Consider the following 24,897-nt stretch of genomic DNA (forward strand, 5'->3'; position numbering starts at 1 on the left):
TAAAATAAAATATATCTGTTATAAGGATATTAAGGACACTTTGAACAAATTTAACCTTTATTTTTAATCTTTTATGAAGAAATGTTGATTTAGGAGCATAAAAGTAGGCCCATAAACAATAATGAAATATATACGCTACAGTCAGGCTTTTGTATTTTTTGTTAATAACTAAGCTGTAATTATAGTAAGCTATAAATATAGTAGATAAGTATCCTAAAAGACCTCCAGCTGCTCAATCGGCAGCCACTTAGAGCTCTCCAGAGCATCGTACAGACGGCGGTCGGCATCAATGGCCTCGCGGTTCAGTTTGTCGGCATCCAGGACGAACTTGTGCTCCACCAGTCCGTACTCATCCTCAGCTCCATTGGCGGCGGAAGCGGTCTGCTGCTGCTGCTGCTGTTCGTACTGGGCGCTGCGTTGTGCGCTCCAGGCCTCGGCGTGCTGGGCCAGAGTCTGCGGATTAGAGTGCGACTGCGACATGGCCTGCTGGTAGTAGGCAGCTGCATCTGTGATCGAAGCACCGGCCTGCTCGTAGTAACCCTGCCAGGCCTGGTATCCCTGCCAATAGGTGCTGGCGGGGTCGTAGTACTGCGAGTAGTCGGTGCCACCTGCTGCGGTCACACCGCTTCCATAGCCATAGTTTGTGCTGCCTTCGCCCACAGCACCCCCCAACTCGGATTTGGGTTTGGGCACGGCATTGCAAATCTTTATGGGCTTGGTTCCCAATCCGATGTACCCGTTCATGTCATACAGCGCTGACTTCTGCTCATCCTCGATACCAAATCGCACAAAGCCGTAACCCTTGGAAAAGCCCAGGCTGTCCAGGATCACCTTGGCGGTTTTGATCGATGTGAACTTGCTGGAGAACACCTTGTACAGCTGATAGTCGTCCACATCCGAGCTGAGGTCGCCCACCCAGACGCTAAATTCGCGCTCATTTCCGGGCAGTTTATACGAGTTGCTGGCCGAGTTGAGACGGAATCGCACGATGGGATTGGTGCCCGGAATGGGCTTACCATTTAGCTTGTGCATCGCGTCCAGCGCATGGTCATCGGATATGAAGTTGACGAAGCAGTAACCGGCCGGTTCGCCCGTATACTTGTTGCGCATCAGGCGCACCGTGGTGGGATCTTCGCCCATCTTCCGGAAAGCGGCGATTATAAAGTTCTCCGTCATGTAGGACTCCAGCTGAAATGGCCATGCGGGCTTTAAGAGTCATGTGTCTGGGGTAATGCACGATGCTACTTACGCTTCCCATCCACAGTTGACAATGCACCGACGCCATAATTGCTTAAATACGTGTTCAATTGAATATTTTCCAGAGACAAATGATGTTTACCAAAACAAATGAGTATCGATACTTATCGATTTGGGCAAATCAAATGCTGACCTGGTGTCATCCCAGACAACAGCCTTGGTTCTTGTCTTTGGAATGGATATTCAAACGACGCGTTTAATGGTTCGAGTCTCTGGTGAGTTAGACGTTATTTTAGCTTGACCCAAAAGTAATGTTTTAAAAAAAAACAATAATACCAATATGTAATCCAAGACAATTTGACAACCCTGTGTAGTAGCGATATTTAAATAGACTTACTTCCTGAACATTTCAAAATCGCAAGAGTGGTGCCAAAATGCGTATTACTCTGTCCCGGTTGGCCAGCTTCACTCCAAAACTGAAGGAGCTGCGGATCATACTGGATCCCAAAGGAGACACTTCCAAGGGAGCCAGGTGAAATTGACATTTTCCGCTTTTAAATTATATAATTTGCTAAAGCAGCGATCCTTTACAGGGAATACGTGGAAAGGTTCTATCCGAACCTGAAGAAGAGTAATCCCGACCTGCCGATCCTCGTGCGCGAGTGCTCTGGCGTCCAGCCACGGCTATACGCCCGCTATGGTAAGTAGATGAGCATAATGTGTGCTGCTAGGTTCCCCCACATCGATTCCCATGTCCGCAGGCAACGGCAAGGAGGTGTCCCTCTCCCTGGCCAACCAGGCTGCTCCTGACATACACAAAAACCTAGAAGCGGTTGGCAAATAGAACTTACGCTGGGAAACTATGTAGATAAGGCACGAAATAAAGGCAAAGCCAAATGCTATATGCACACATACGTATACGTGTATATCGGATAACATTTACACTTAAATTCATTTTCTTGGTAGGTACATCGATTTCCAATTACAGCAATAGCATCTCTTAGCTACAAAAAGTACGTCAGCCATTAAGTTCAATCCGTGAAGGCGGGCAGTCCGAACTGCTCCGGCTTGAAGTCCGCCAGGGAACCCAGCACCTGGGTGGCGTGCGAGGTCTTTTCCTGAGACAGTCGTGGGTCCGGCACCATCACCACCTGCATTCCGGCGCTGTTGGCAGCCGTCACGCCGTTCGGCGAGTCCTCGAACACCAGGCAGTCGGACGGTTTGGGCGGCACACCGAATCTGCCGGCGGCCACTAGGAAAATGTCGGGCGCAGGCTTGCCATTGACCACCTCTTTGTCCGACGAGCCGCAGACCTTGTGGTTAAACAGGGAAAACAGCTCCCGATGCTGGGCCGTCTTCAGCTCGACCATGTCGGCGCCGGAGCTGGTGGCCAAGCAAAAGGGTACCTTGTTGGCGTGCAGGTGACGCAGCAGGCGCTCGGCACCTTGAAGAGGGAAGGGAGCACACGATTAACAAACGGCTTTGATCACAGGATAGTAATTGAAGCAGAAGTATTTATAGGGAGAAATGCCGATTAGTTTTCTGGTCGTGGTGCTAACCTTCCAGCAGGGGTACGTTGTGGAATCGCTCGTGGCACATTTGCGAGTACCGTTTGAGATAGTCTCCGGTGGTGATGGGCAGCTGGCACTCGGTGATGGCTATCTCCGCCGAGCGCTGGTCCGTGGTGCCCATTACCCGGAAACGCACTTCCACGGGATACGGGCGGCCAAAGGAGGCGGCTATTTGCCTGGTGACCTCCTCGTATATCCTCTCCGTGTCTGAAACGTGACGGCAAAGCGAGAACGGGGATTAGTACCTGGCATCAATTGGGCGTTCCGCATCAGGATCTCGGCGTTGGCGCGCTGCTGACGTGCGTACTCCTCCCACGATATCGGCAGCTCGTAGTGCTCGACCATGAACCGGGCCAGCGGTTCCGTCTGCAGGCCCATGACCTGCTCCTTGATCTCAAAGGGATATGCCTTGCCGTAGGGCTCGAGGATCATTTCGGTGGCCACCGTATAGAGGCGTTCGGTGTCTGTTCGGCAAATAGTTAACACAAAAAGCAGACACAAGCACGGCAGCACTCACCCAGCAGCAGGCCGTCCATGTCGAAGACGCAGTGCGTCACCTTTCGCAGCACTTTGTTGGCCATCTCGCAGCAGTTCTCCTCACTCTGGGCTCCCGATTATGTAATGTTACGAAGTCAACAAGTTCGTTACCTGGCTGCAACACAGAGGTCATAATCAAGTTACTTTGCTTTCACTGGAACATCCCCCGCCCACTCAGGCATGCCCCCACTTTGACTACGTTTCCTGGATTCGGTGCCTCTTGTTCGGTCGTGTCCTTGACCCAAGGTCGCCGCACCCCCTCACCCACAGCAAGGTCAAAGATGGGAGTCGCCCTCATCCCTGCGGCCTTGACCTACACGTAATCTGCTTCCGCCTTTTGCAATATCGCGCGTCTCGTACTTTTCCGCCTCTTCCGAATTTTTCCGCGAGCTTTCTGCCCGGCGCTGTGTGACCGTAGCTGCGAAGGCGCAAAAAGCCTAGTCGAGAATAGTGCTAAATATGGAGGGACTAACTGATATTGCGCACCGACGCAGTTATACCCTTTAAATACATTTTACTTCTAATCACCTATTGTTATTCTTTTGTTGTTACAACAAGAATAGGCATTCTTTTTATATTTTCAAACTCATTTAATTTTTTCCATTTCTTGGTAATTAATTTAAAATATATGTTTTCCTTTGCCACAACAAACAACATAGAACAACATATAAAAATATAAAGGAAAGTTTCAGCAGGAAAAGAATTCAAAGTTCTAAACAACTTGTGCCAAACGAGCAGCAAATGAAGCCCCAATACCTTTTAGTAAACACCACATTTTGTCGGAATAGCAGATACTTGTTTTTCTTTTAAATTTATTAAAAAACAAATACATTTTTGATGGTCGAATGTAGTCCACTTGCTTTTTTCTTCTGTAGAGGAGGAATCTGCAAGGAAAGCAATGGCAATTAGGTACTGCACTTCATAGCTTCGACGACGAATAGATAAGGCAGCTAGCCTTGGAACACAAGCTTACCTTAACTTAGGCGCTCAGCAAGCAAACACCGCCGGCCTTCTTGATCTTGTCCTCAGCCTTCTTGGAGAAGTACTTGGCCTTCACGATGACGGGGCGGGCGGGCAGGTGACCACGTCCCAGCAGCTTGTAGTAGCCCTGTGGGGAGATGAGAAGAACACCAGTCAATACAATGGGTTACAGCAGACGGTGGATGGGTGCACATCCTCTGCAGGAACTGCTGATCGGCTTTGATCTGAAAGGCTGTCCTCTACACGGTGAGAGCAATTGTACGGTCGCATTCTGTCCGCCCATCGCCTTGGGTGTATCTTCATGTTGAAAGCGGCAGCAGAGTTCGCGTAGCAGGGTGTGGAATTCGGGCGAAACTTACGAATTTAACCAAGTCGATGACGGGAGCCTTGGTGCTCTTCTCCTTCTCCAGCTCGGCGAACTTCTCGGCTCCGACCAAGGACCATAGCTTGTCCAGGTTGATCTCGGGCCTGAACTTGTGCTGGCGACGCAGATGGAAGTTCCTCATGCCCACCTTGCCGAAGTAACCAGGATGGTATTTGTCGAAGTTGATGCGGTGGTGGTGCATGCCACCAGCGTTACCGCGACCTCCGGGATGCTTGCGGTGCTTGCCGATACGGCCGTGACCGTGGCTCACATGACCACGCAGCTTCCTGGTCTTCTTCCGCTTGATATTCGACTGTAAGGGAGGAGATCAGAACAGAAACGTGTTTTCATTGACCATTCCTCAAACATTTTCACCCACGTGCTGGAGGTTATGTTTACTTGCTCCAGTCGCTGTGCTCACTTGGCCATTGCAGTCAGTGGGCATGCATGCTGCTTCACTTTGAGTGAGCTCTTCTTTTTATTCCACATCATTCGCCTGCCCACAAACCACATTTTAGGTGCACCACATTTACCGACGTCCACTCACCATCTTTAAAATTGTAGGAAAGAAAGAAGCGAAGTTGGCTGCGGTTGTAGCAGTGTGACCGCCCGGCAGCGATAACAAAAAATACGAAATACCATCCGGCCAGAAAATAAATACCCCTAACTACCATTTCAGTGCCAGAAAATATCACGTACACACTATTATATTTAAAATTAATTTAAGCTTATATTCATGACGAAAATATATAATCAAACATAATTTAACGTGTAATTAACTATAAACCCATTAAATTAAATTTCACTACAAAAATAATAAATAAGTTTTTACATTCAAAGATAAAAATGTGCACCTATTTTCAGAGGAATTCTGTAGACACATATCTTTATGCCATTATGTCCATAACTTCATACATACTTTTTAACATATCAAATAATACCTAATGATGATTGTAGCTTAGCTATTTTACAAACAAACATAAGAAGTGTAGTTATTGCAGTTCGCAAATTAAAAAATCAGCGAAATTAATAATCGAAAATGTTCCATTGAAAACAGGCTATTAACTGGATTCTTTTTAAATTTATGAAATGTATTCGATAGTTGGTTCAGAGCATTGCTAAATACAGTGCTGTAAAACGGTTGGCCTGCCATGTAAATATAACAGGTGCTGTTACGCACATCGATGTTAATCGCCAAAAATTCAAATATTCTCATTTCCATTTTGTTTAAATTTTGTATTTAGCAACCTAGATTTCCTCAACTAAACGAAATCGCTGATGCTGATTTTCGGGCACAACATTAAAGAACTTCTTGTAGATGGGCTGGCCCTGGCGGCCGGCGTAGTTCCGCTGAATCCAGGTGTGGTCCCAGTTGGGATCGATGGCCTCGCAGGTCACATAAACCTTGCCGTGCTCCATGGCGAACAGGGTTCCATTGCGGCCAAAGCCCACCTTTGAATGGGAAAAAGGATAAAAATAAACAAGGGCTATCTCCTTCCTGCGCTACTCACATTCAGGCCCGGATGGAAGCGCGTGGTGAGCTGGGTGGCCAGTATGGTGCCCTCGGAGACGTGGTGGCCATCCTGGACGCGCCATCCGCGATGTTTGGGCCTCGCATGGCCTTTTTTGTTCCTCGTACTTCCGCCGGTTTTCTTGCTGGCATTGCGCACGGTGCCTAAATGGGATTGAATCGATTAGCATCTGCTGCCGGTTCGTGGGAAGCCCTTACTCATCAGCGGCTGGTCCGCCTTCAGGCACTGCATGGTCAGCTTTTGCATGATATTAAACGACATATTTGTAATTTTATTCCAGTAACGAGGTTTGTTTATGCAATTCCAGATGGGCACCAGTGTGACCCCCCGAGTTCAGCTAGATCTAGAGCATTAACAGACTGTTGGCCACTGTTGCCAACTGGTGTTCATAAAATCTAGCTTTTATTTTGAGCAGTATTATTTATGCTATAAACTAACGTCTTAGTCGTTAATGTATCTGTCACGTATTTAGCTAATAAAAATTAATATTCAAAAAATTTGCTGTAATCCTGTTATAGCTAACTGGGCATCACTGCCGCAAGTGGGTGGACTGTGGAGTTTTGAACCTTCAGTGGTAGGGCAACACTCGCCGAGTGTTGAAAATTGTCATTGTTTATTTTTTCCGGCATAAGCATTAAGTTTAAGGTTTACCACAAACATGACGTCGTGGGGCAATATCTGCCGCATCTGCAGCAGCCCCGCAGACTACGAGATATTCGCCAAGATTCCCACGTACTTGCACGGCTCCACAAACGAGTTTCTCAACTGGCAGAAGCCCATAAACGTTCTGCTGGAGGAGACGACGGGCCTGAAAGTAAGTGACTCCATTGTCCAGTAGCCAGATAAATCTTTATAAGAATGCATCCTCTTTCGACCGAGCGCAGAACTCCACGGACGATGGGCTGCCACGCAACATATGTGCTCCGTGCATTTCCTATCTCAAGCATGCCGTCACATTCCGGGAGCAGTGCATCAAGAACGCGCTGAGCCTCAAGCTGGCGGAGCTCTACCAGCAGAAGAGGGTCAACGTTTCGGATGCGAACAAGATGGACAAGGAGAGCGCCCTCTTCACGGCGGAGGATCTGCATTATGTGGAACAGAGGCCAGTGCACAATCTTCTGCTGAACAACAGCGCCAACAAACTGGAGTCCTCCAAGGACAAGGTGCACAAGCGACTGCTCAATCAGACGACTCCCCAGCTGGACGGCAATGCCGAGCAGAAGATCCAGTACTTAAACGTGCTGTTCAACAAGCAGCAACCTCACAATAGCATGCCCAGGCACCCGCGGGATGGCGAACTGCCGTCGAGCAGTGTCCAAAATGACGACGAAGATGACGACTATGCGGTTGCCAGTTCCAGCGATGACAACGAGGAGGCGGCCCTGCTCCGCAAGCACAAGAACTGCTACAACTACACCGAGACCAACTTCGAGGAGGACGATCCCATGGAGCAGGATCAGCTGCAGCTGCGCGACATCAAGGTGAACATACCGGAGCCCATGTGGAAGGAGCGAAAGTGTCCGGCATGCTCCAAGCGCTTCATGTTCGAGGACTCGCATCAGTCGCATCTGGACAACTGCGTCGAGTACCAGTTCGTCACGTTTGTGACCGAGGTGACCAAGTTGCTCGAGATTAGGCGACAGAAGATGGTCTCGCCGCACGAGTTCATCCGCCGCATGATATTCGCTCTGCACAAGACCTGCGCCTGGCTGCAGGAACATTCCATAGACTCGCTTCTGGCCGAGAAGCTCAATCAGGTAAAGGTGTCCAACGGCGAGAAGATAGCCGAGCCGCCAATTCCCATAGAAATACCCGATCCCCGCCCGGTGCAGGAACCATCCCTATTCGACTTTGCCAGCGGAACGACGACTCCTATAACGGAGGAGAACAACGTGCTGTACGCCATCGAGCGCTCTGAAAGTTGCCATTCCCAGGGCACGCCCACGGTGAAGAAACCCATTCCCATTCGCGGAAAGGCGGCGCTGGGAATCGGCCTGGACAAGCACAGGGAGCGGGCCACGTTCCTCGAGAAGCTGCAACGTGCCGCAGTCTCTCCTGGCACAGTTTCGCAGGGTCCAGCGCCCGTTTTCTCAGCCCGCTGCGGGCAGTGCAATTTAGAATTTGACTCAGTCTACGAACTGGAGGTGCACAACCACAATGCCCACAGGGGCTGTGCACTGAACGCCGACGACGAAGCCAAAAGGCGTCAGATAATCGCCCTCTTCGAGGATGATATTTAGGTTTTCCAAACTCCTGTTTTTAATGCAGGTGGCTCAATCAAAATAGTAATCATGTTGACCACATCTGTATGCATCTGTGTTTATGTCCGTATTGTATTTATTTATTATTTATTTATTTTATTCTGTTTCCATTAGTGATTTAGTTTTGCTTAGCGGCAATCCATGTTCATTTACATTCTCGCGTACTCAAAAGCCCGTGGCTTTATATTTATATGTACTCCAAGACCAATAAAGAGATTCACAAGACTTATTCTTAACCACAAGCCTGTGCGTATATTTGCAAGCTATCCAGTACCAGGCTGGAATCTGCTACCTTCAAGTGCAGACAGTTCTTGAGCAAGCGCATCGCGTCCAGGCTGAGATCTGGATCTCGCAGAGCGAACAGCTGGTTTAGGGTTTTCACAAGATTCTGCGGGTCTGCTAGTGCTCCTATTAGACTTGGGCCACTTAGAGCCACCAGATTGGCCATTACACGCACGCCGTAGATCAGACACAGCCGGTCGGCTGACGATGCTAAGGTGGCTTCAAAGAAACGCACCAGGCATTCGGCCTGTTGAGCACCTATCTTGTGCTCCTGTTTCACTATTTCCAGTTGGTGCACTATGTACATGAAGTACTCGCTGGCGGTCTGGCTGAGGAGCTTCTCAGGCAGGTTCTGGGCAATGTACCTTCGATCCTCGTCACTCACATGCTGTGGGCAGTGGGTGGCCACCAGGGAGAGGCAGATGGCCGCATCTTCTTGGCAGACATTGGGCTCACTGTAGAGCCTCCACAGCTTGGGTACTAGCTGCATTTGCAGCAATACTCTGCCGGCCTTGTCGCATGTGCCCAGAATGTTGGCCAGCGTCCACAGGCAACTGCGCTTGAGGCGTTCGGCCTTGCCATCAAGGTAGGTGACCATGTAGCTGCCCGCCAAAGTGACAATCTTTTCGGAGACATGGGCCTCGCCCAAGGAAAGATTACACAAGCTCTCCACGGCATCTGTCTGTCGCTGAATGTGCGGTCCTGAAAGTCGAGACCACCTTGCTGTATAAAACTAAAGCTAATGAAGGTGCAGTTTGTTACCAGTGAGCTCCTTAACAAGGACCTGAATGGCGCCAGGAATAGCTGCGAATGCATTGATGTTGTCATTGCTCTGGAGGAACCCCAGCGACAAGCGGCACAGATCCTCGGAGGTGGCGTGCTTGCGCCGCTTGATCCTGCTGGCCATTCCTATGACGTCCTTGGTGCCCATCTCAAGAGCCGCCACTTCCTGCTTAACCTGTCCAAGTCCAATGCGCAACGAGTCCTTCGCCTTCATGCGGCACTCATCACGGTAATCCCTGGCATATGCCCGAATCTTGTTTCGCAGGAAACTTCCCTCACCCGTCGTCGTCGAAGAGTCCATTTGTTTATATTTTATGGAATCCTTAGCAAGCGAGCAATATTCCGATACCTTAACAACAGATTATCGATAACTATAAAAGTTTAACTGCACTTGAGTCAAGTCAGCTGTTAAAATTGTAAACAAAAAAGGTAAGCACTTTTTTGTTTGGAGTAAGTAATGCTTATTTAATTTCAGGGCAATAGTGGCCTTGTGTAGCATTTGCAATCTGAATCGGAATCGTGGATAAACATATTCAGTGGCACCCAAGAATCCGATTTTCCGTACGTGAATGTGGTTCCTTTTTATACTGGCTACCACCACTTGAGCTGACCACCACAGGGTGACCCAGCAGGTTTGTGTTTTTCTCAGCTGTTAAATATGGTAAATAGAAATATTTGGTAAGTTGTTGGTTTTTAAAGCTACTACCTTTTGCATGAGTTAACAGTATTACATTTTAGGAAAAACAGAACATGTCGCATTTGCACGAAAAGATCGAACTTTGTGATAAACATTTTCGATGGCCCATCTGAAAGCGGGCTGTCCAATGTGGATGTAGTCTCCCACTACACTGGCCTACCCGTTCGGCGGGGCGACTCCCTTCCTGAAACAGTTTGCTCGCTGTGCCTCGTGGATGCGCGGATTGCCTTCAGATCAAAGTCATCCTCTCGGGAAAGTGACCAGCTGGATATCCAAGCAATGGAAGAGAATCTAGAGAAGTTAGGAGCGGATATAATGAAGGAAGTCACAGGGTTCTGCGAAGAAAGACCAATAAAGAAAGATGTTCTCGAAATACGGGAAAACGAAGTAAAGAAAGAACCACTTGAGGATGCGGAGTGCATATCGCCGGACTACTCCGGTACAACTCCTTTGCAGCATCGTGTGAAAGAGGAGCCCATCGAAGATAAATTCCTTAGTGGTGAACAAATAGATAGTAAGACAACATTCCACTGTGATTCTGCTCTGGACACGCACCTTCAGACTCACGAATCCTTCCCGACTAAGCACACCTCGTCAACCCAAAGTCCCCTAAAGGGCATGCCACCATATAAATGTCAGAAACGCTCTCCCCCGAAAGTATTCTTTAGGTGCTCCTTCTGCATGATGTGCTTTAAGCAGCAGTCCAATTTGGACCTGCACATGCTGGGTCACTCCGGAGAACGGTTCACTTGCACTGTTTGCTCCGAGTCGTTCGCCTTTGAAAATGATCTGAAACGACACATGCGTAGCCACAACACCAATTTGATTAAGTGTCCCAAGTGCCCAAGACTGTTCCAACACAAAACTGGTCTTAAAAATCACGTGCTCAAACACGGATTTAAATTTCTTACTCCCTAAGAGTACGTCCAATGAAACTAACTATAATTACATTATAAGGACTTATATTCTTATATTATATATTTTTATCTTTGTTTATAGCTTTATCCCTTTGTTTAAATAAAATTTGTTTAATCCATTTTTTTAATATATGTAAACATCTTTTTAAGCATCATAAAACGAATTAATAAAGTTTATAACTAGGAAGACAAAACCTTAGTTTCAAAAATGTTAATTTTGATAATTAATTTGAATTTCGAACATCGATAATAAATCGATTTAGCATATGGCCCAGAGCATAGGGTGCCCAGTGTACTGTGCACAATGTGAAGTTTTGCTTATTATTATTTTGAATTGTTAAACAAAGCAAGAGCATTACCTTTGAATTAATTGGGTTGCACGAAAAGGATTCCTAAACTATAAATGATTGTTTTTCCAGCTATAAGCTATTAAAAACATAAAGTGATTTAGTATATATATCAGGTAAGTGATATTGTCCCTCATAAAGTTCAGCTTATTAAGTATTGTTTATTACAGGGATAATGGCGAAAATCTGCCGAGTTTGCATGGATATTTCGGATAAACTCGTTAACATATTTGACGCCAGACGAAAGACTAGAGTTTCCATTGCCGAGATGATCGCGCAGTGCACCGGATTCGAGGTCAAACGTGGCGATTTGTTTTCGGAAATGATATGTCTACCCTGCTTTGAGGACGCAAAGAGCGCGTATGGGATTAGGCAAACTTGTGAGAAAAGCCACCAGTTCTACTGCCGAGTTCGCGATGAAGGCATCGAGGATGCTTTATGCGCCTTGCTCGAAGAAGAAGACTGGGCGATTTCGGAAGACGAAGATGCGCGGATCGATTCTGCGTCCGATGCTGATGACGATGGGAAAAGCGACAGCAAGAAGTTTGCATTCGAATGTTGCGAATGCCACAAGAAGTACCAGCGAAAGGGAAGTTTGCTGAGGCACATGAGAACTCACACGGACGGACAATCCTTCCCATGCCCCTACTGCAAGCGGAACTTTAGACTAAGGGTCACTCTCAAGGCTCACATGAAGACCCACAATGTATCGAAACCCTACGAGTGTTCCCACTGCTCCAAAACCTTTGCGCAGCAGTCCACTCTGCAGTCGCATGAGCGAATTCACACTGGCGAACGGCCATTCAAGTGTTCAGAGTGCTCCAAAACCTTTATTAAATCATCCGATCTCCGGCGACACATCCGCACACATGGCAGCGAAAGACCGTTCAAGTGCTCAAAGTGCACGAAAACATTTACGAGGAAGTTTCACCTTAAAAACCATTTCCGTTCTCACACTGGTGAACGACCATTCAAGTGTTCCCACTGCCCCACGGCCTTTGCTCTCAAGCAGCACCTCAAGGAACACAGCCGCCTGCACTCACCAGATCGTCCATTTCGCTGCTCCCACTGTCCCAAGACTTTTCGGCTGAGCAGCACTCTCAAGGAGCACAAGCTCATACACAGCGTCGAAAGGACCTTTAAGTGTCCTCACTGTGCCAGCTCCTATAAGCAGAGAAAAACACTTGGTAGACATATCCTCGAGTTACACGAGTGACCACTACTTTAAAAACACTTGAAAGACATATCCTCGAGATACACTACTTTAAAATGGACCAAAACGATTTTGTTAGATGATAAAATACACTAACATATTTATAGGTGTTGTAATAATAAGGTATACAATTGGTTTGTAATGAATATGCATATTTTGATATGTTTTATGAAGGAATAAAATGTTATTTACATTTGATTGTACCAAAACAAAATTAATTAATCGACTCCCTCTCACGCTGCCAACACTGGTCATTTTGCGCATATCCAACTACAGCTGATCAGCTGTTTGTTGTTTATGCGGAAGCGGCCTGAGAAATTGTAACAAAAAACAATCGGAAAAGCTGAGAAAAATGAACAATGATAATCCGAATATAGTTTTCAATCCCCTGATAAGCTCCATTCAAAAAGTAGTGCTCTATGAGACACGAGCGGTAAGAAATCACCTCCAGCTGAGCTTTTTCTGACTAATCACATATATCGCCATAATTTCAGCGCCTCTATTTGGTGGGCAGCAACAATCGGGAGACTCGGTTCCGCCTCCTGACCATAGACCGACTTGCCCACAACCGGCTCAGTATCGAGGAGAATGCCAACGAGTTCAACAGCCTGGAGATCCGACGTTTTGTCGCCTCCCTTACGGGTTCGCCCAAGGTGACGTCAGCTTACGGGGTCCTCGGATTTGTGCGCTTCCTCGAGGGCTACTACCTCTTGCTGGTGACAAAGCGCAAATGCTGCGCCCACATCGGCCGCCACCTGGTCTACACAATTAAGGACACGGTGATGGTGCGTGTGAACGAGGTGACCTCGCAACGACCACCGCATCCGCACGAGGATCGCTACAAGCGGATGTTTCAGAATATCGACCTCCGTAGCAACTTCTATTTCTCATACTCCTACGATTTGACGCGCACGCTGCAGTACAACGAGTCCGCTCCTCGCTACGTTGGTGCCAAGGTAGATCTCGACCGCGACGAACCGCTTCCCGATTGGAATACGCTAACCAGCAATGTGGACAAGGCCCATGAGCGTGTGGATTACGCGTTTCGCACCGATTCCCGCAAGCGCTTTGTCTGGAATGCCTATCTCTTGCAGCCCATGGAAGGCATAATGCTCAAGGACTGGCTTCTAGAGGTTACTCACGGGTTTGTCAGCCAATCCTGCATCAGCATTTTTGGGCGGCACGTCAATGTTTGCCTGGTGGCGCGCAGGAGTTCACGCTTCGCCGGTACCCGTTTCCTTAAGCGAGGAGCCAACTTTCAAGGGGACGTGGCCAATGAGGTGGAGACCGAACAGATCGTCAGCGATGGTCAGAGAATCTGCGCCTTCACCCAAATGCGAGGCTCCATACCGTCACACTGGTCCCAGGATATCAGCAAAATGGTGCCCAAGCCGCAGATTCAATTGGACATTTGCGATCCATATGCGCAGACTCCGTCGCTCCACTTCGAACGGCTGCTCTTCCATTATGGTGCGCCGCTCATTATGCTCAATCTGGTGAAGAAGAGGGAGCGGCGCAAGCACGAGTCGATCATCTCCAAGGAGCTGGAGTACAGTATCCGCTATCTCAACCAATTCCTGCCGCCGCCGCACCGCATGAAGCACATTCACTTCGATATGGCGCGACAAAGTCGCCTGAGCGGAGGCAACGTCATGGAGCAACTAGCCATTCATGCCGAAAGTATTGTCCAAATGACGGGCATGTTTTTCAAGGCGGCTGGCAGTGAGCCCGGCTTGCAGACTGGGATTGTGCGCACAAACTGCGTAGACTGCCTGGATCGCACCAATTCGGCCCAGTTTGCGATTGGAAAGTGCGCTTTGGGTCACCAACTGGAGCGTCTGGGTTTTGTTAAATCCGCTAAGCTGGAGTTCGACTCGGATTGCGTGACGATGCTGGAAAACCTTTACGAGGAGCACGGCGATACACTGGCCTTGCAATACGGCGGGTCGCAGCTGGTGCACCGGATTAAGACATACCGAAAGACGGCGCCCTGGGGATCTCAGGGTAGCGATGTGATGCAAACCCTCAGTCGGTACTACAGCAACACGTTTAGCGACACCGAGAAGCAGCACAGCATCAACTTGTTCTTGGGCATATACAAACCCAGTTTGACAAAGCGTGAGTACTGAAATCTTTAATATTTAAGTTAAATAATTTAATATAATTTTCAAGCAGAGGGTCCACCCATTTGGGAGCTACAAACGGACTACGACATGCACAACGCATTCGTGCCGAGAGCGGATAGCAAGGCCATCACCGATTGGGTGCGCCACAAGGTTCGCGAGTGCCTACCCTATTCGTGTGCGGACTCCAACAAACTGGTCAAGGAGCTATTTCGCGTTCACAGCAGCGGCCTGGAAATGATCGATGCCTACTCCAACTACCATCAGTCCTTCAAGTGGACTGATTTCAGCGAGCACATTGCGTTCGAGATCAGCCAGCTGGCACTGCGATACATGCCCACATTCCGCACTAATTTCAGTCCGTTCCAGAGGCAGATCCAGACATCGCGAAAGGCCCGTCAAAATCCTTCGATGACAGGGCAAAGTTCCACGGGTTCTATGAACAGCAATTCCTCAAGTTCCAGCGAGGGTGACGATAGCTCCAGTGACGAGGAGTTAAGTGCAAGTTTTGCCGAGAAGGAGGCAAACCAGACGGAATCGACCGAACCAGCCGCCGCCACTCTGGCCACAGGTCTGCCCTCGATGGAGGAAATCTATGGGTGCACCATCAATCCGCCCTCCAAGCAGAGCATGGCTGTTTATAAGAAGTACGTGCAGATGGGCAAGCTGTCCAGTGGAGGTGCGAGGCCGGCTCAGACGGCCGTTGCTCAGCGCGATCAGGAGCTGGCCAAGATTATGCGTGGCATTACCCTGCGACCACTCAGTGACTACGGCACCGACTCCTATCTCAGCGTGCGTCCGCCGGTCGTTCCTCGCAAGAGTCTAACTATCTACGCCGAGTACTGTCGCACTCGCAGCACCTTTAATGCCGTGCCCAAGCTGGAGGAGTTCGATGTACTCTATCAATATGTGCAAAAGCTGTAGTTATTGATATGTAATGTCAACTGATATTTTAGTTTGTCCCAAGATGTATTATATATTATATTAAGTTAAATAACATCGTTAATCCAATAGTCTCGCTCTAGAATTTATTTAAATACTTTAATTTCTGCAGTTAACTTACAAAAGTGATTCGTTAAAAATACTCGGAAATGGCTATTGTTGGGAAAGGTTCCTAACAGTTACTGGCCACATGGTCCTCCTGCCTCCGCATGTGAGGGTGAGGCTTGCATGGCGTTGTAGCCGCACTTCTGGCCGAGATGGAGCAGGTGTGGGTTCGTGGGCTTGTACACGGTGGCCATTTCCTGGGCCAGCATGAACTGCTCCTGCTCCGGAAAGTCGTGTTCGCAGTGGTGTTCCCCGCAAATCTTGCACTCGTAGATGTTGGGTCTCAACGTGTTCCGGATGCGCTGCGAAATGAGTTCAACATCGGGTTAATAAGTGGGCATAGGAAATTGGTAGCAGCAACATACTTCCCAAAAGGTATCTCCACTGGAGCGCAGGAAGTTGATAACCGCATATCCAGGTATGCAGATCAGCGAGAATGAAGCGAACATCCAGCCTATTCCATAGGCCCAGTCCGGATAGGTATAGCGTCCATTGTGGTAGGTGGGCTCGTGGTAGTTGATCAGACTCAACACCCAGATGGCCTGCATTCGAAAATCAGATGCTTTTAGATTAATTCTACATAGTTTAGGCACGGTGTGACTTACGAAGAGGAGGCAGGGTCCCAAGACTAGCCAGCAGGATCTGAGATAGAAGGAAGGCGCCTTTCCTGTCATTTGTTTGACGTTCTTCGAGAGCCTTCCCGTGCCGTAGAACCAGGCAATGGCGATCATTTGACAGAAGGCCAGGAACATGATCGTCACGGAGGCGGCGTAGTGATCCATTAGCTGGAAGTAGTAGATGCCACCCTGTATGATGTTGGGCATCCCGAAGAGACATGAGATGACGCAGACGAACAGGACCACGATTTCGTGATAGCCCAGGTGCCGCTTGATCCACCGCGGAAAGCCATCCTGTATGGACGTGACCACCACCTCCACAATGGCAAACTGAGAGTTCAGACCGAGGCAGAGCAGCATGAAGAAGAACATGACCGCCCAGAGCTGAGCGTACGGCATCTTAGCCATCGCCTGGGGATACACCACGAATATCATGCCCGGTCCATCACCGATGACGTCCCTCACATTGGTGTTCTGCTCCAGCGCCAGGTTGCCCAGCGTGGAGAAGGCAAAGATGCCCACCAGGAGACTGGTGATCATATTCACCGCACTCACTGCCACGGTATCCCGCAGGATATTGTTGTTGTACTTGTTGTAGCTGGCAAAGGAGATCATGGATCCGAAGGTGATGCCCAGCGAGTTGAAGTTCTGGGATGCGGCGTTGATCCACACATTGGCGTTCTTCAGCTCCGACCACTTGGGACGGAAGAAGAAGCGCAGACCCTCAGCAGCTCCATCCAGGGTCACCGCGCGCACCATCAGGATGATGATCAGCACAAACGGAAAGGTGGCCGTGAAGTAGCGCACCTTCGCCGACGACTTGATCGACTTCCACGTGGCGAAGTAGACCATTAGCCAGGCGCAGATTAGGCAGGCGAATAGCTCCCAGCGCATCATGCCCGGATACTCCAGGCCACCGCTGATCTGAAGGACCTTGTTTCTACGGAAGGGAAACTATGAATATAAGACCACAACTTATAAAAGTTTGCTATATGTTACTCGAAGAATTCCTCGGATGGAGTGCGAGATGTGTCCGGCGCACTGGCATTAATCCCCTTGCGCTGTGGCACCCAGCAATCCGGCGTGTTCCACCTGGAAATCATGTATGAAAATTCACATAAGATGGAACCGTAAAAGAATAGGATATATACAAAACCCACCTGTTGTTGCAGTCGATCCAGGGCATCTCCGTTTTGAACGACGTAAAGAAGTAGTAGATGGAGTAGCCTATGATGACACTATAGTAGGTGGACATGAGGAACGAGACGACCACGCTGGCGAGTCCGGCCCCTGAGAAGGCAGAGAAGAAGCCATCGATAAGTAACCCCGTTCGCCCAAATCAGTCGGGAATCTCCAGCTGCAGCTCAACTTTATGGCAATGCCAATTGCAATGAGCTGAGCATACACAAAAATTAGACTTAATTAGGCCAGATGATAGTCGGACCGGTTTCGTATGGAATCACATGCCTAGACTGGCACTCATCTGCATAATTGGCCATGTGCCGGCCTCATACGGCGACAATTGGATCCGTTCGAAGTCGCTCGCCAATCTTGGTTAAATAGTTTTTACACGTTATTAATATTTATTAGCTTGCCTCTGCCTCTGCGTGGGCGTGGTTTGTTTGCAAAATATTGACAGTAATTAAGCGTTTGGCAACGGCAAAAACAGCTAAATGCATTGTATGCAGTAATGACGATCTTGGTGGCCTGTGGATGGGGGCATTTTCCCGGCTTGCCTTCGGGTTTTCACGCCACCTCCACAACACAATGGCCCAGCTAATTAGCTTCCGTCCGTATGGAAGTGGAGCATCGGAATGAGAGGTCTGACTACGGTTGTGATTACCAGGTGTAAATCACAACGCAAAATAGAGCTCGACAAGCTGGCTAAATATGGGATTGACCTTGGCCATGGACTTGGTCATATCCCAGAGCCCTCTTTTATGTTTGTCATGGTGGTTGGGCAAGCCTGGCTTTCAATTGTTTTGATGGGGGTTTTTCAAAGTTATGAAAAGCATGACGCATTTGCAAATTACAAATGACGCAATGGGAGTTTGTAAATTATGTATAATAATAGTAAGAACAATTTAAATCGCCTATAAGATTTGTAAGAATATACCAATATCATACGGACAGAATTCACAAACGTTGCTCTTGACAACAGGCTGCATACGTAATATATATTGATAATTATTACGTATACGACCCGTTTGCAGCTTTGTAAGTAAGAGCGAGATATAAATAAATTTGATAGTTTAGACCAATGATAACTAACTTTAATGATAAAAAATTGAGTTGTAAACCTTTACTCACCCTTGAACAGAGGACACAGTTGACCCAGGGCCCCAATGGGTCCTCGACCGGTGTATTGGCCAACGGACAGCTCCATGAAGAGCAGCGGAATGCTGCATATGAACAGTATTATGCAATAAGGTACTAGAAAAACACCTGTAAACAATGAATAGCAAAACATTTACATATGTACGTGTAGCCATGGAGGAGAGCAGCTAAGCAAATAATTTAAATTAATTATAAATATTTGACATAAGCAAATGCAAATGGCCTGAAACTACTGTCTATCGTTATACGCGTCATTAGCAGGAGGTCGTGTGCCCGTTTCTCCACTGTCACACCAGCTCATTACGCCCCCATTTCCATGCCCGATCCCCTCGAGAAACGGGCAAGCTAAGTAGGGGCCCAGCTCCGGGTCTCCAAGTGCAAATGAAGATGGACGCGGGCCTCCGAGCTCGCGTGATCGAGAAACACCGGCCAAATGATGACAGTGACCGCTCTATTCTCTGTTCCCGCTGCTCTGAGCTTAAACAAATTTTAATTTATGGCTTTTAAACGCTTCAGCGGAAATGCCGCTTAAAGTGCAAAATTGTCAAATGTTTTTAGAGCAACTAAAACAAACAACTAAACCCCCATATCTTCCCGGTGCCGTCGCACGAAATCAAAGTAACTATCTCAATATCTGCCTTATCGCATGTGCAGGTTTTTTTTGGCGGCACTCTTAGTCACTTGCTGGACTCTCACGAGGCACTTCCGCCCAGCGTTACCCGGAAAATCTCGGAATTGCCTACGACTGACCCCTTTCTTAATTCCCAATTGAACCGCAGATCTTTTTCGGAGGCACAGATAAGCGTATAAATAGTATGGTGTATAGCTCAGCCAAATTAGTAATTAAATAAAGAATTATATGTGATATATCTATAGAAATCACCATTATAATCTTATCGTAAATATACATAAATTCTATTCAATTTATAGCCCTGTAGACATGGGAACTTACCACCACCACTCTTGTAGCACATGTAGGGAAATCGCCAGACGTTGCCCAGACCCACCGAGTATCCTATGCAGGCCAGGACGAACTGCATCTTGTTGGCCCAGTGCTGCTGGCGCGGCTTCAGGTGTGCCGTCTCATCGGACATGTCCATGTAGCTGTCATCGTCATCCACCCCCAAGGGTCTAAAAAGAGAAGCAGAAGGAGGATTCAGAAATAACCATATAAATTAGTTGATGCGTCAAATGGCTTAATTGCAGTAATCACAACCAACTGGGGTCTGGCCATTCCATTGGAGGTGCCAACTGGCGTTGCATTGTGCCCGCCGACGAGAATCTGATCCGGTGATCTGATCGTGTCATGGATGGCTGCAGAATGCTGGGCAATTGGTGGTGTGGGTGGAGGTGTCGCCGATTTAAACAGCCGTTCGTGTCAGTTTTTCCCCCATTTAAGTGTTTTGATTAAATCGGGGAAATATTGAAAACATGCAGTTATGCGTTCGCATGTCGACAACACGGCTATAGCTTTGGCTATAGCTAATTGTACTAATTGTGGATCACTGCATTGTAACATTTAATGATAAGTTCGATTTAATAATAGACCAATAGATCTATATCCTAGTTTCTGTTCAGCAAATTGACCGATATTACATATAATTAAAAAAAAAACTCAAAAACTCTTGATATATCAACACTTTATAGGTAGCACAGTAGCACTATATATAGGCAGATATCGAAGAAAAACGTATATTTGCTATCCTTTGTGGAATAGTGCTAAGTCGGGTATAAACAGTCTACTTAACAATCCAGTAATCATTCATGTTTAATCAGCGCTTTATCGCTAATGTTTATGGCAAACAAATCACACGATCACCATTTAATGGCCTGATTCGAGACGTTATGCAACTGGAATTTTTCCCCTGGGCTCTTACACTTTGGCCACCCGGTTGAAGCGGAAGAAGGACTGCTCCGAGTGCTTCGAGGACTGGGCATCGTAGTCCTGGCGGTTCGGCATCTCGACTTTGGCTTACTCCTTTGGCTTATTCTAATCTTGTATTCAGGAGTTACTTCTAGTGCAGCCTTTGAACTATGAAGGTATCCATGGATGGCAAGGATACGTGGAGCAGGAGACGCGGGCACTGGAGGAAACTGGGAGTGGCAACTGATCGGCTTGTGGGCTAGCGCGCTACTGACTACAAGTCCGGCAATTTTCAGCCGGGTTTTGGCCGCAGTCCCGGTGTTTATGGAGCACACAATGGGGAGTGGTAATTGGTCTGGCCAACACAAACAGATAAATCACAAAACCGATCGAACCGATATATTGATCTCGTTAAGGAACGTTGCTTAAAAATAGCTGATGCGAGATCGGCACGTTTCGGGGACGGTGGGAAATCATGTGGACCCCGCGCCCAAAGATGCCACAAGGGTGTTAAAATCCACTGTTTGCCAAATGCTCAACAATGTTATTCTATGCTAAGGTGCCAAATGCTGGCCAAATTTGCCACAAATGTTAGATCGTTTTATCGCCGCCTCTTTGTCAAGCTAATGGCCCTAACTATACACTGAGAAAAACTGCTAATTTGAAATAAAACGCGTTTCTTTACTTCCAGGCTGTTGAGTACTGATTCTGAAGAATTCGCGATTCGAACACTTACGGTGGCGTCTGCGGATTGACCATGTCGAACAACTCATTGGCGGTGGTGGGCACTCGCCGGATAACCAGCTTGCGCCCATCCGTTGACCCAATGCCAATGGAAGCCAGCGAGCGAACGGAGGTCACATCGGAGTAGATCTGGTTGCCGGCTAGTTCGTGGAAATGATAGGAACTGCCACTCAGCGAGGCCTGTGGTTGCATGTAGAGCGGATTGGGGGCCTGTAATCCGGAAGTGGCCATCGATACGCCTCCAACCAGATTGCCGCTACTGTCATTTAGGCCCGGAAGATAACCTGCAGGGGATTTGAATACATAAGTGCATTATAATAGTAACAAGTAGAAGACTCGGAGATAACCATATGGAACTTCATTGCCTATCAATATCATAATTAATAATTCTACATACGGATTTTATAGTTACTATGGTCAATTTGAAATGAAATTTGCTAGCTGTTCGATTATTATTATGAATCACTTAAAGGCAGACATTTAATTATTAGTAGGACAACATTATCAACAACCTGTTCAAGTATTTCGTGTAATTAAAAGATTAAGAGGCGTTTCCAAGCAAAGCAATTGAGTACAAGCAATTACATACGAGCACTTGGAAACTCAATATGCGGGCGAGGGTTTGAGGGTCACCAACCTGAGACCACGGAGCGCATGCTGCTGTGATGGCTGCCTAACCGCGACTTTAGCTCCATGCTGAGCGGCGAGACGGCCACCGAATCCCCGGCCATGGTGGTGGTGGTGGTGCAGGTCAGGGTAGCCGGCGTGGGTGAGATGGCGGGCATGGTCACGGGAGCTGGAACTGAAGCTGCAGCAGGAATGGCGGCACCTTGTTCATCGCAGTCGTCAATGGTGAAGGTCACCGTGGAGGTGGATCCTGCTGCCGTTGGCTGATGGGCTAGCACCTGTCCCGGTTGCAATACTTCCGAACTGGGCCTGGTTCGCACCGATGCCTGGCGCAGTGGCGACTGTTTGTGCAGCGCAGCTGCCATGGCCGCCAGCGATGTGGTGGAGCTGGTCTGGCGGAAGGGAAGTGGTCCTGCTACCGCACCGCTTGCCGGCGGTGTTCCCGGCGTGGCCGGTATTATGATGAACTTGTGGGCCCGCGACGAGGACGACCGGATAAGCCGTGCCTGCTCGTCGCCCTCGTAGCAGCTCTCCGCTCCGCTATCAGAGAGTTGGCTGTGCCTCAAGGGCGCGAGGCCGGTGAGCGGGGCGCGGCTGGTGACCACCTGGTCGGGTGTGGTGTTCAGCACCTGGCTGGCGTCTTTATTGTCCGCCATATGGAAGGTTGAGGGGGAGGGCCTCTCTGTGGGAAATTCGTGTGGCTGCTGTAGCCGTGTTGCTAGTTGACACTTGATGTGTTGCAAGTTGCCAGTTGGTGTGTTGCTAGTTGCTTGTTGCTAGTTGCTATTCGCTAGTCGCTGTATCATAAAACCATTTTGAACGCCGACTGTTGTTGGATTTCGCACTGGTTCGCTGATGCTGGGGCCGCTTTCATATCTATCATTTTGAATGGTCGCAATCTGCGATTGCGGGTACTGGTTGACACAATTTTAAATCACATTTAAACCTTGAGTTGCACAATGTTGTTGCTGCTGGCCGCGTGAGTTTGAGCTTTTAAATCAAAATAAACTAAATCATGTGAAAGCCAGCACAAGTTATCTTTATTTGCTTTAATAGAGGTGATTACTTTCTTGAAAGTTGCTCTTTAACCGTTTAATAATATTTTATTTAGATGTTTGTTGTCTGCCTACTCCGCAAATTGTTATCACTTTCTGTGAAATTCACTTTCCCAACTCAGAGTGCACCCATAAAACTGACTGATTTCTTCTTTACCTTTTTACGCACACTTCATATATTTCTCTCGTATTTGTTTATATAAACAAACAATCTGAAGTTTTGTCCCATTTTTTGTTATATTTTATCGCCGTCACAGATAAACCAGCTCGAGCTCTTCAGCCGCACACAGGTGAGCAGCAAGTCGCACTTGATACTACAGATACAAATTTGTATCTTATCGGCGATGTGACCCTAAAAGGTTGCACCCGACCACGTCGCCCACCTCTCACGGTCGCCTTCTTGGAAAGCATTTCTCGGACTGCTTTCGTTTCGTTGCCTTCGATTGACGCTTTTGCCCATATCGGTCTCTTTGAATTTGAAAGTTTTGAAGTGAGCAGGAAACAGAGGCACTACGTCATTGGCACGCGATCTGCTCCAGTGACTCTCCGGTCAGCAGCAGACCACGAAAGGTCAGAGTGCTGGCTCAACTGTGCCGTAATTAATAATTACGCATCTTGCCGTACACATATCATATATCATGGCACGCTAGGGGCTTTCGTTGTAATATGAAAATCAGCCACACTCAAGTAGTAAAAATGTAAATTTTTAGCCAGAGCGCGAGGCACGAATAAAAACCGATTAAACTGAGCTCGAAAACATTCCAATTGTGTTTACATAACTGTGTACGAGTAGAGTAAGCTTCTTAAAATATCAACTGTTGGCTATTTGGGGCTTTCGTTCAAGCCCTCACACCAAAAAAAAAAAAAACCTGATTGATTACCTTTGTCGGGCAATAAATCACTTATGGTGCGATGTGTGAATTCAATTCGCTTTGCTGCTGAAGCTGAGAAAGCTAAGCCCTGAGAAGTGTTTTGGTAATTGCTTGCTTGGGAAACAGCGTGACATCGTATAAGACACCTGTACCTCATTGTAAGTCGTAAACCGTCTGTAGAAAGCTGCGGCATCAACAGATGTTCTATTCCGGGCACATCCCTTGTATCGCACTGAACTATAAAACCAAATTAGCACTCCGACATGCTAATGAAAGCTGTGCCCATCCAGTGCTAAATTCCCCATTATACAACATGTTTGTTTGCCCAGTTGCTGCCCCCAACAAACAGCCATTAAATGCGGCTTTGCTGCACTCGAAGAGCAAACAAACAAAAATATTTAACACCTAGACCGAAAAGATAATCACACACTTTAATGATGGCAATCGGAGCGACAGCGATCGACACTAATAATGGTAATTTCATTCACTTTGATTCACTTGTTCCTGCAGTTCAATTTAGATTCGAGTGTGGGGCTTCTCATTCATTCATCCGCCGAACAATGCCCAATTTCAATCATAATAAACGTAATAGAACAATCAACGCACATCAAATTACCCGACAACGGCAATCGAGCGGATCAAGATAACGCCGCGTATACTTAATGCCCAGCGTAGTGCTAGGTGCTCAACTTTGCGTACCGCACTTTCGACGACCCAATGGCTTAACCATGAGTCCGTGGAAGAGGCCCCGAAAACGTGCCAACACGCGCGCCGTCAAATGTCAACTGATCCAATCCCCGTGTGCGAATATCGTTTGCACTTGCGACCGCTGCTGCGGCATACCACATACCACAAACCCGATCCGCTCTCGCTCTCCACATACAAACTTACACACATGCATATAGTATCTGTGTTTGTGTGCCGCTCTA

General features: G+C 47.8%; 11 protein-coding genes across 18 annotated transcripts; 5 read left to right on the forward strand and 6 right to left on the reverse strand.

Moving 5' to 3' along the window:
- Positions 1–131: 131 nt before the first annotated feature.
- LOC6730968 (tRNA selenocysteine 1-associated protein 1) lies at positions 132–1,409 on the reverse strand. Its single transcript, XM_002078094.4, has 2 exons — positions 1,250–1,409; positions 132–1,188 (listed from the first exon to the last, which is right to left on the reverse strand). Exons 1-2 carry the CDS (start codon positions 1,283–1,285, stop codon positions 214–216), a joined length of 1,011 nt encoding a protein of 336 aa, XP_002078130.2. The 5' UTR covers positions 1,286–1,409; the 3' UTR covers positions 132–213.
- Positions 1,410–1,481: 72 nt separating this feature from the next.
- On the forward strand, positions 1,482–2,111 carry LOC6730969 (NADH dehydrogenase [ubiquinone] 1 alpha subcomplex subunit 2). Its single transcript, XM_002078095.3, has 3 exons — positions 1,482–1,729; positions 1,791–1,897; positions 1,959–2,111. Exons 1-3 carry the CDS (start codon positions 1,632–1,634, stop codon positions 2,039–2,041), a joined length of 288 nt encoding a protein of 95 aa, XP_002078131.2. The 5' UTR covers positions 1,482–1,631; the 3' UTR covers positions 2,042–2,111.
- Positions 2,095–3,776, reverse strand: LOC6730970 (probable pseudouridine-5'-phosphatase). 2 transcript variants are annotated; one of them, XM_016179027.3, is made up of 4 exons: positions 3,623–3,776; positions 3,286–3,420; positions 2,757–2,975; positions 2,095–2,641 (listed from the first exon to the last, which is right to left on the reverse strand). In XM_016179027.3, exons 2-4 carry the CDS (start codon positions 3,347–3,349, stop codon positions 2,229–2,231), a joined length of 696 nt encoding a protein of 231 aa, XP_016023433.1. In that variant the 5' UTR covers positions 3,350–3,420; positions 3,623–3,776; the 3' UTR covers positions 2,095–2,228. The 2 variants fall into 2 exon arrangements, with proteins under 2 accessions (XP_016023433.1, XP_016023435.1); XM_016179029.3 differs by lacking the exon at positions 2,757–2,975 and adding an exon at positions 3,014–3,232.
- A 324-nt stretch (positions 3,777–4,100) lies between these two features.
- LOC6730971 (60S ribosomal protein L27a) lies at positions 4,101–5,300 on the reverse strand. Of its 3 annotated transcripts, none has more exons than XM_016179023.3 (4): positions 5,198–5,300; positions 4,646–4,963; positions 4,279–4,413; positions 4,101–4,189 (listed from the first exon to the last, which is right to left on the reverse strand). In XM_016179023.3, exons 1-3 carry the CDS (start codon positions 5,198–5,200, stop codon positions 4,285–4,287), a joined length of 450 nt encoding a protein of 149 aa, XP_016023436.1. In that variant the 5' UTR covers positions 5,201–5,300; the 3' UTR covers positions 4,101–4,189; positions 4,279–4,284. The 3 variants fall into 3 exon arrangements, with proteins under 3 accessions (XP_016023436.1, XP_044778703.1, XP_016023437.1); XM_044922768.1 differs by lacking the exon at positions 5,198–5,300 and adding an exon at positions 5,072–5,110; XM_016179024.3 differs by lacking the exon at positions 5,198–5,300 and adding an exon at positions 5,030–5,110.
- Positions 5,301–5,871: 571 nt separating this feature from the next.
- On the reverse strand, positions 5,872–6,539 carry LOC6730973 (39S ribosomal protein L27, mitochondrial). The gene is made up of 3 exons (XM_002078098.4): positions 6,380–6,539; positions 6,162–6,325; positions 5,872–6,102 (listed from the first exon to the last, which is right to left on the reverse strand). Exons 1-3 carry the CDS (start codon positions 6,441–6,443, stop codon positions 5,899–5,901), a joined length of 432 nt encoding a protein of 143 aa, XP_002078134.1. The 5' UTR covers positions 6,444–6,539; the 3' UTR covers positions 5,872–5,898.
- Positions 6,540–6,690: 151 nt separating this feature from the next.
- On the forward strand, positions 6,691–8,685 carry LOC6730974. The gene is made up of 2 exons (XM_002078099.4): positions 6,691–6,996; positions 7,067–8,685. Exons 1-2 carry the CDS (start codon positions 6,841–6,843, stop codon positions 8,420–8,422), a joined length of 1,512 nt encoding a protein of 503 aa, XP_002078135.1. The 5' UTR covers positions 6,691–6,840; the 3' UTR covers positions 8,423–8,685.
- LOC6730975 (transmembrane and coiled-coil domain-containing protein 6) lies at positions 8,498–9,810 on the reverse strand. Its single transcript, XM_002078100.4, has 2 exons — positions 9,488–9,810; positions 8,498–9,427 (listed from the first exon to the last, which is right to left on the reverse strand). Exons 1-2 carry the CDS (start codon positions 9,807–9,809, stop codon positions 8,676–8,678), a joined length of 1,074 nt encoding a protein of 357 aa, XP_002078136.1. The 5' UTR covers position 9,810; the 3' UTR covers positions 8,498–8,675.
- Positions 9,811–10,050: 240 nt separating this feature from the next.
- Positions 10,051–11,252, forward strand: LOC27207879 (uncharacterized zinc finger protein CG2678). Its single transcript, XM_016183519.2, has 2 exons — positions 10,051–10,186; positions 10,247–11,252. The coding sequence occupies exons 1-2, from the start codon at positions 10,167–10,169 to the stop codon at positions 11,121–11,123; spliced, it is 897 nt and encodes a 298-aa protein (XP_016023440.1). The 5' UTR covers positions 10,051–10,166; the 3' UTR covers positions 11,124–11,252.
- Positions 11,253–11,361: 109 nt separating this feature from the next.
- On the forward strand, positions 11,362–12,880 carry LOC27207823 (oocyte zinc finger protein XlCOF6.1). Its single transcript, XM_016183474.2, has 2 exons — positions 11,362–11,585; positions 11,640–12,880. The coding sequence occupies exon 2, from the start codon at positions 11,645–11,647 to the stop codon at positions 12,683–12,685; it is 1,041 nt and encodes a 346-aa protein (XP_016023441.1). The 5' UTR covers positions 11,362–11,585; positions 11,640–11,644; the 3' UTR covers positions 12,686–12,880.
- Positions 12,881–12,934: 54 nt separating this feature from the next.
- On the forward strand, positions 12,935–15,818 carry LOC6730976 (polyphosphoinositide phosphatase). The gene is made up of 3 exons (XM_016179543.3): positions 12,935–13,115; positions 13,177–14,800; positions 14,858–15,818. Exons 1-3 carry the CDS (start codon positions 13,035–13,037, stop codon positions 15,727–15,729), a joined length of 2,577 nt encoding a protein of 858 aa, XP_016023442.1. The 5' UTR covers positions 12,935–13,034; the 3' UTR covers positions 15,730–15,818.
- A 1-nt stretch (position 15,819) lies between these two features.
- On the reverse strand, positions 15,820–24,780 carry LOC6730978 (sodium- and chloride-dependent GABA transporter ine). 5 transcript variants are annotated; one of them, XM_039292931.2, is made up of 10 exons: positions 24,668–24,780; positions 22,052–23,031; positions 21,407–21,698; positions 19,759–19,937; positions 18,780–18,914; positions 17,630–17,759; positions 17,469–17,561; positions 16,458–17,409; positions 16,218–16,394; positions 15,820–16,154 (listed from the first exon to the last, which is right to left on the reverse strand). In XM_039292931.2, the coding sequence occupies exons 2-10, from the start codon at positions 22,695–22,697 to the stop codon at positions 15,927–15,929; spliced, it is 2,832 nt and encodes a 943-aa protein (XP_039148865.1). In that variant the 5' UTR covers positions 22,698–23,031; positions 24,668–24,780; the 3' UTR covers positions 15,820–15,926. The 5 variants fall into 5 exon arrangements, with proteins under 5 accessions (XP_039148865.1, XP_039148866.1, XP_016023443.1 ...); XM_039292932.2 differs by having other exon boundaries at positions 24,585–24,766; XM_016179019.3 differs by having other exon boundaries at positions 24,575–24,766.
- Between the last annotated feature and the right edge of the window lie 117 nt (positions 24,781–24,897).

This window comes from Drosophila simulans, chromosome 2L, assembly GCF_016746395.2.
Source record: "Drosophila simulans strain w501 chromosome 2L, Prin_Dsim_3.1, whole genome shotgun sequence".
In the NCBI taxonomy this organism is placed as follows: domain Eukaryota; kingdom Metazoa; phylum Arthropoda; class Insecta; order Diptera; family Drosophilidae; genus Drosophila; species Drosophila simulans.

Coding starts and splice junctions, on each gene's coding strand:
- LOC6730968 (XM_002078094.4), bottom strand. CDS start 1,285: ATGGCGTCGGTGCATTGTCAACTGTGGATGGGAAGC. Junction 1,189..1,249: donor GTCAACTGTGGATGGGAAGC/GTAAGTAGCATC, acceptor TGGCCATTTCAG/CTGGAGTCCTACATGACGGA.
- LOC6730969 (XM_002078095.3), top strand. CDS start 1,632: ATGCGTATTACTCTGTCCCGGTTGGCCAGCTTCACTCCAAAACTGAAG. Junction 1,730..1,790: donor GACACTTCCAAGGGAGCCAG/GTGAAATTGACA, acceptor GATCCTTTACAG/GGAATACGTGGAAAGGTTCT. Junction 1,898..1,958: donor ACGGCTATACGCCCGCTATG/GTAAGTAGATGA, acceptor CCATGTCCGCAG/GCAACGGCAAGGAGGTGTCC.
- LOC6730970 (XM_016179027.3), bottom strand. CDS start 3,349: ATGGCCAACAAAGTGCTGCGAAAGGTGACGCACTGCGTCTTCGACATG. Junction 2,976..3,285: donor CATGGACGGCCTGCTGCTGG/GTGAGTGCTGCC, acceptor GTCACGTTTCAG/ACACGGAGAGGATATACGAG. Junction 2,642..2,756: donor CAACGTACCCCTGCTGGAAG/GTTAGCACCACG, acceptor TCCCTCTTCAAG/GTGCCGAGCGCCTGCTGCGT.
- LOC6730971 (XM_016179024.3), bottom strand. CDS start 5,095: ATGCCCACTGACTGCAATGGCCAAGTGAGCACAGCGACTGGAGCAAGT. Junction 4,964..5,029: donor GTAAACATAACCTCCAGCAC/GTGGGTGAAAAT, acceptor CCTCCCTTACAG/TCGAATATCAAGCGGAAGAA. Junction 4,414..4,645: donor TCATCGACTTGGTTAAATTC/GTAAGTTTCGCC, acceptor ATCTCCCCACAG/GGCTACTACAAGCTGCTGGG.
- LOC6730973 (XM_002078098.4), bottom strand. CDS start 6,443: ATGTCGTTTAATATCATGCAAAAGCTGACCATGCAGTGCCTGAAGGCG. Junction 6,326..6,379: donor GGCGGACCAGCCGCTGATGA/GTAAGGGCTTCC, acceptor AATCCCATTTAG/GCACCGTGCGCAATGCCAGC. Junction 6,103..6,161: donor GCTTCCATCCGGGCCTGAAT/GTGAGTAGCGCA, acceptor TCCCATTCAAAG/GTGGGCTTTGGCCGCAATGG.
- LOC6730974 (XM_002078099.4), top strand. CDS start 6,841: ATGACGTCGTGGGGCAATATCTGCCGCATCTGCAGCAGCCCCGCAGAC. Junction 6,997..7,066: donor AGGAGACGACGGGCCTGAAA/GTAAGTGACTCC, acceptor GACCGAGCGCAG/AACTCCACGGACGATGGGCT.
- LOC6730975 (XM_002078100.4), bottom strand. CDS start 9,809: ATGGACTCTTCGACGACGACGGGTGAGGGAAGTTTCCTGCGAAACAAG. Junction 9,428..9,487: donor CCTTGTTAAGGAGCTCACTG/GTAACAAACTGC, acceptor CTCGACTTTCAG/GACCGCACATTCAGCGACAG.
- LOC27207879 (XM_016183519.2), top strand. CDS start 10,167: ATGGTAAATAGAAATATTTG. Junction 10,187..10,246: donor ATGGTAAATAGAAATATTTG/GTAAGTTGTTGG, acceptor ATTACATTTTAG/GAAAAACAGAACATGTCGCA.
- LOC27207823 (XM_016183474.2), top strand. CDS start 11,645: ATGGCGAAAATCTGCCGAGTTTGCATGGATATTTCGGATAAACTCGTT.
- LOC6730976 (XM_016179543.3), top strand. CDS start 13,035: ATGAACAATGATAATCCGAATATAGTTTTCAATCCCCTGATAAGCTCC. Junction 13,116..13,176: donor TGCTCTATGAGACACGAGCG/GTAAGAAATCAC, acceptor CCATAATTTCAG/CGCCTCTATTTGGTGGGCAG. Junction 14,801..14,857: donor CAAACCCAGTTTGACAAAGC/GTGAGTACTGAA, acceptor ATTTTCAAGCAG/AGGGTCCACCCATTTGGGAG.
- LOC6730978 (XM_039292931.2), bottom strand. CDS start 22,697: ATGGCGGACAATAAAGACGCCAGCCAGGTGCTGAACACCACACCCGAC. Junction 16,395..16,457: donor TGGGACCCTGCCTCCTCTTC/GTAAGTCACACC, acceptor TTTCGAATGCAG/GCCATCTGGGTGTTGAGTCT. Junction 16,155..16,217: donor GTGGAGATACCTTTTGGGAA/GTATGTTGCTGC, acceptor CTCATTTCGCAG/CGCATCCGGAACACGTTGAG.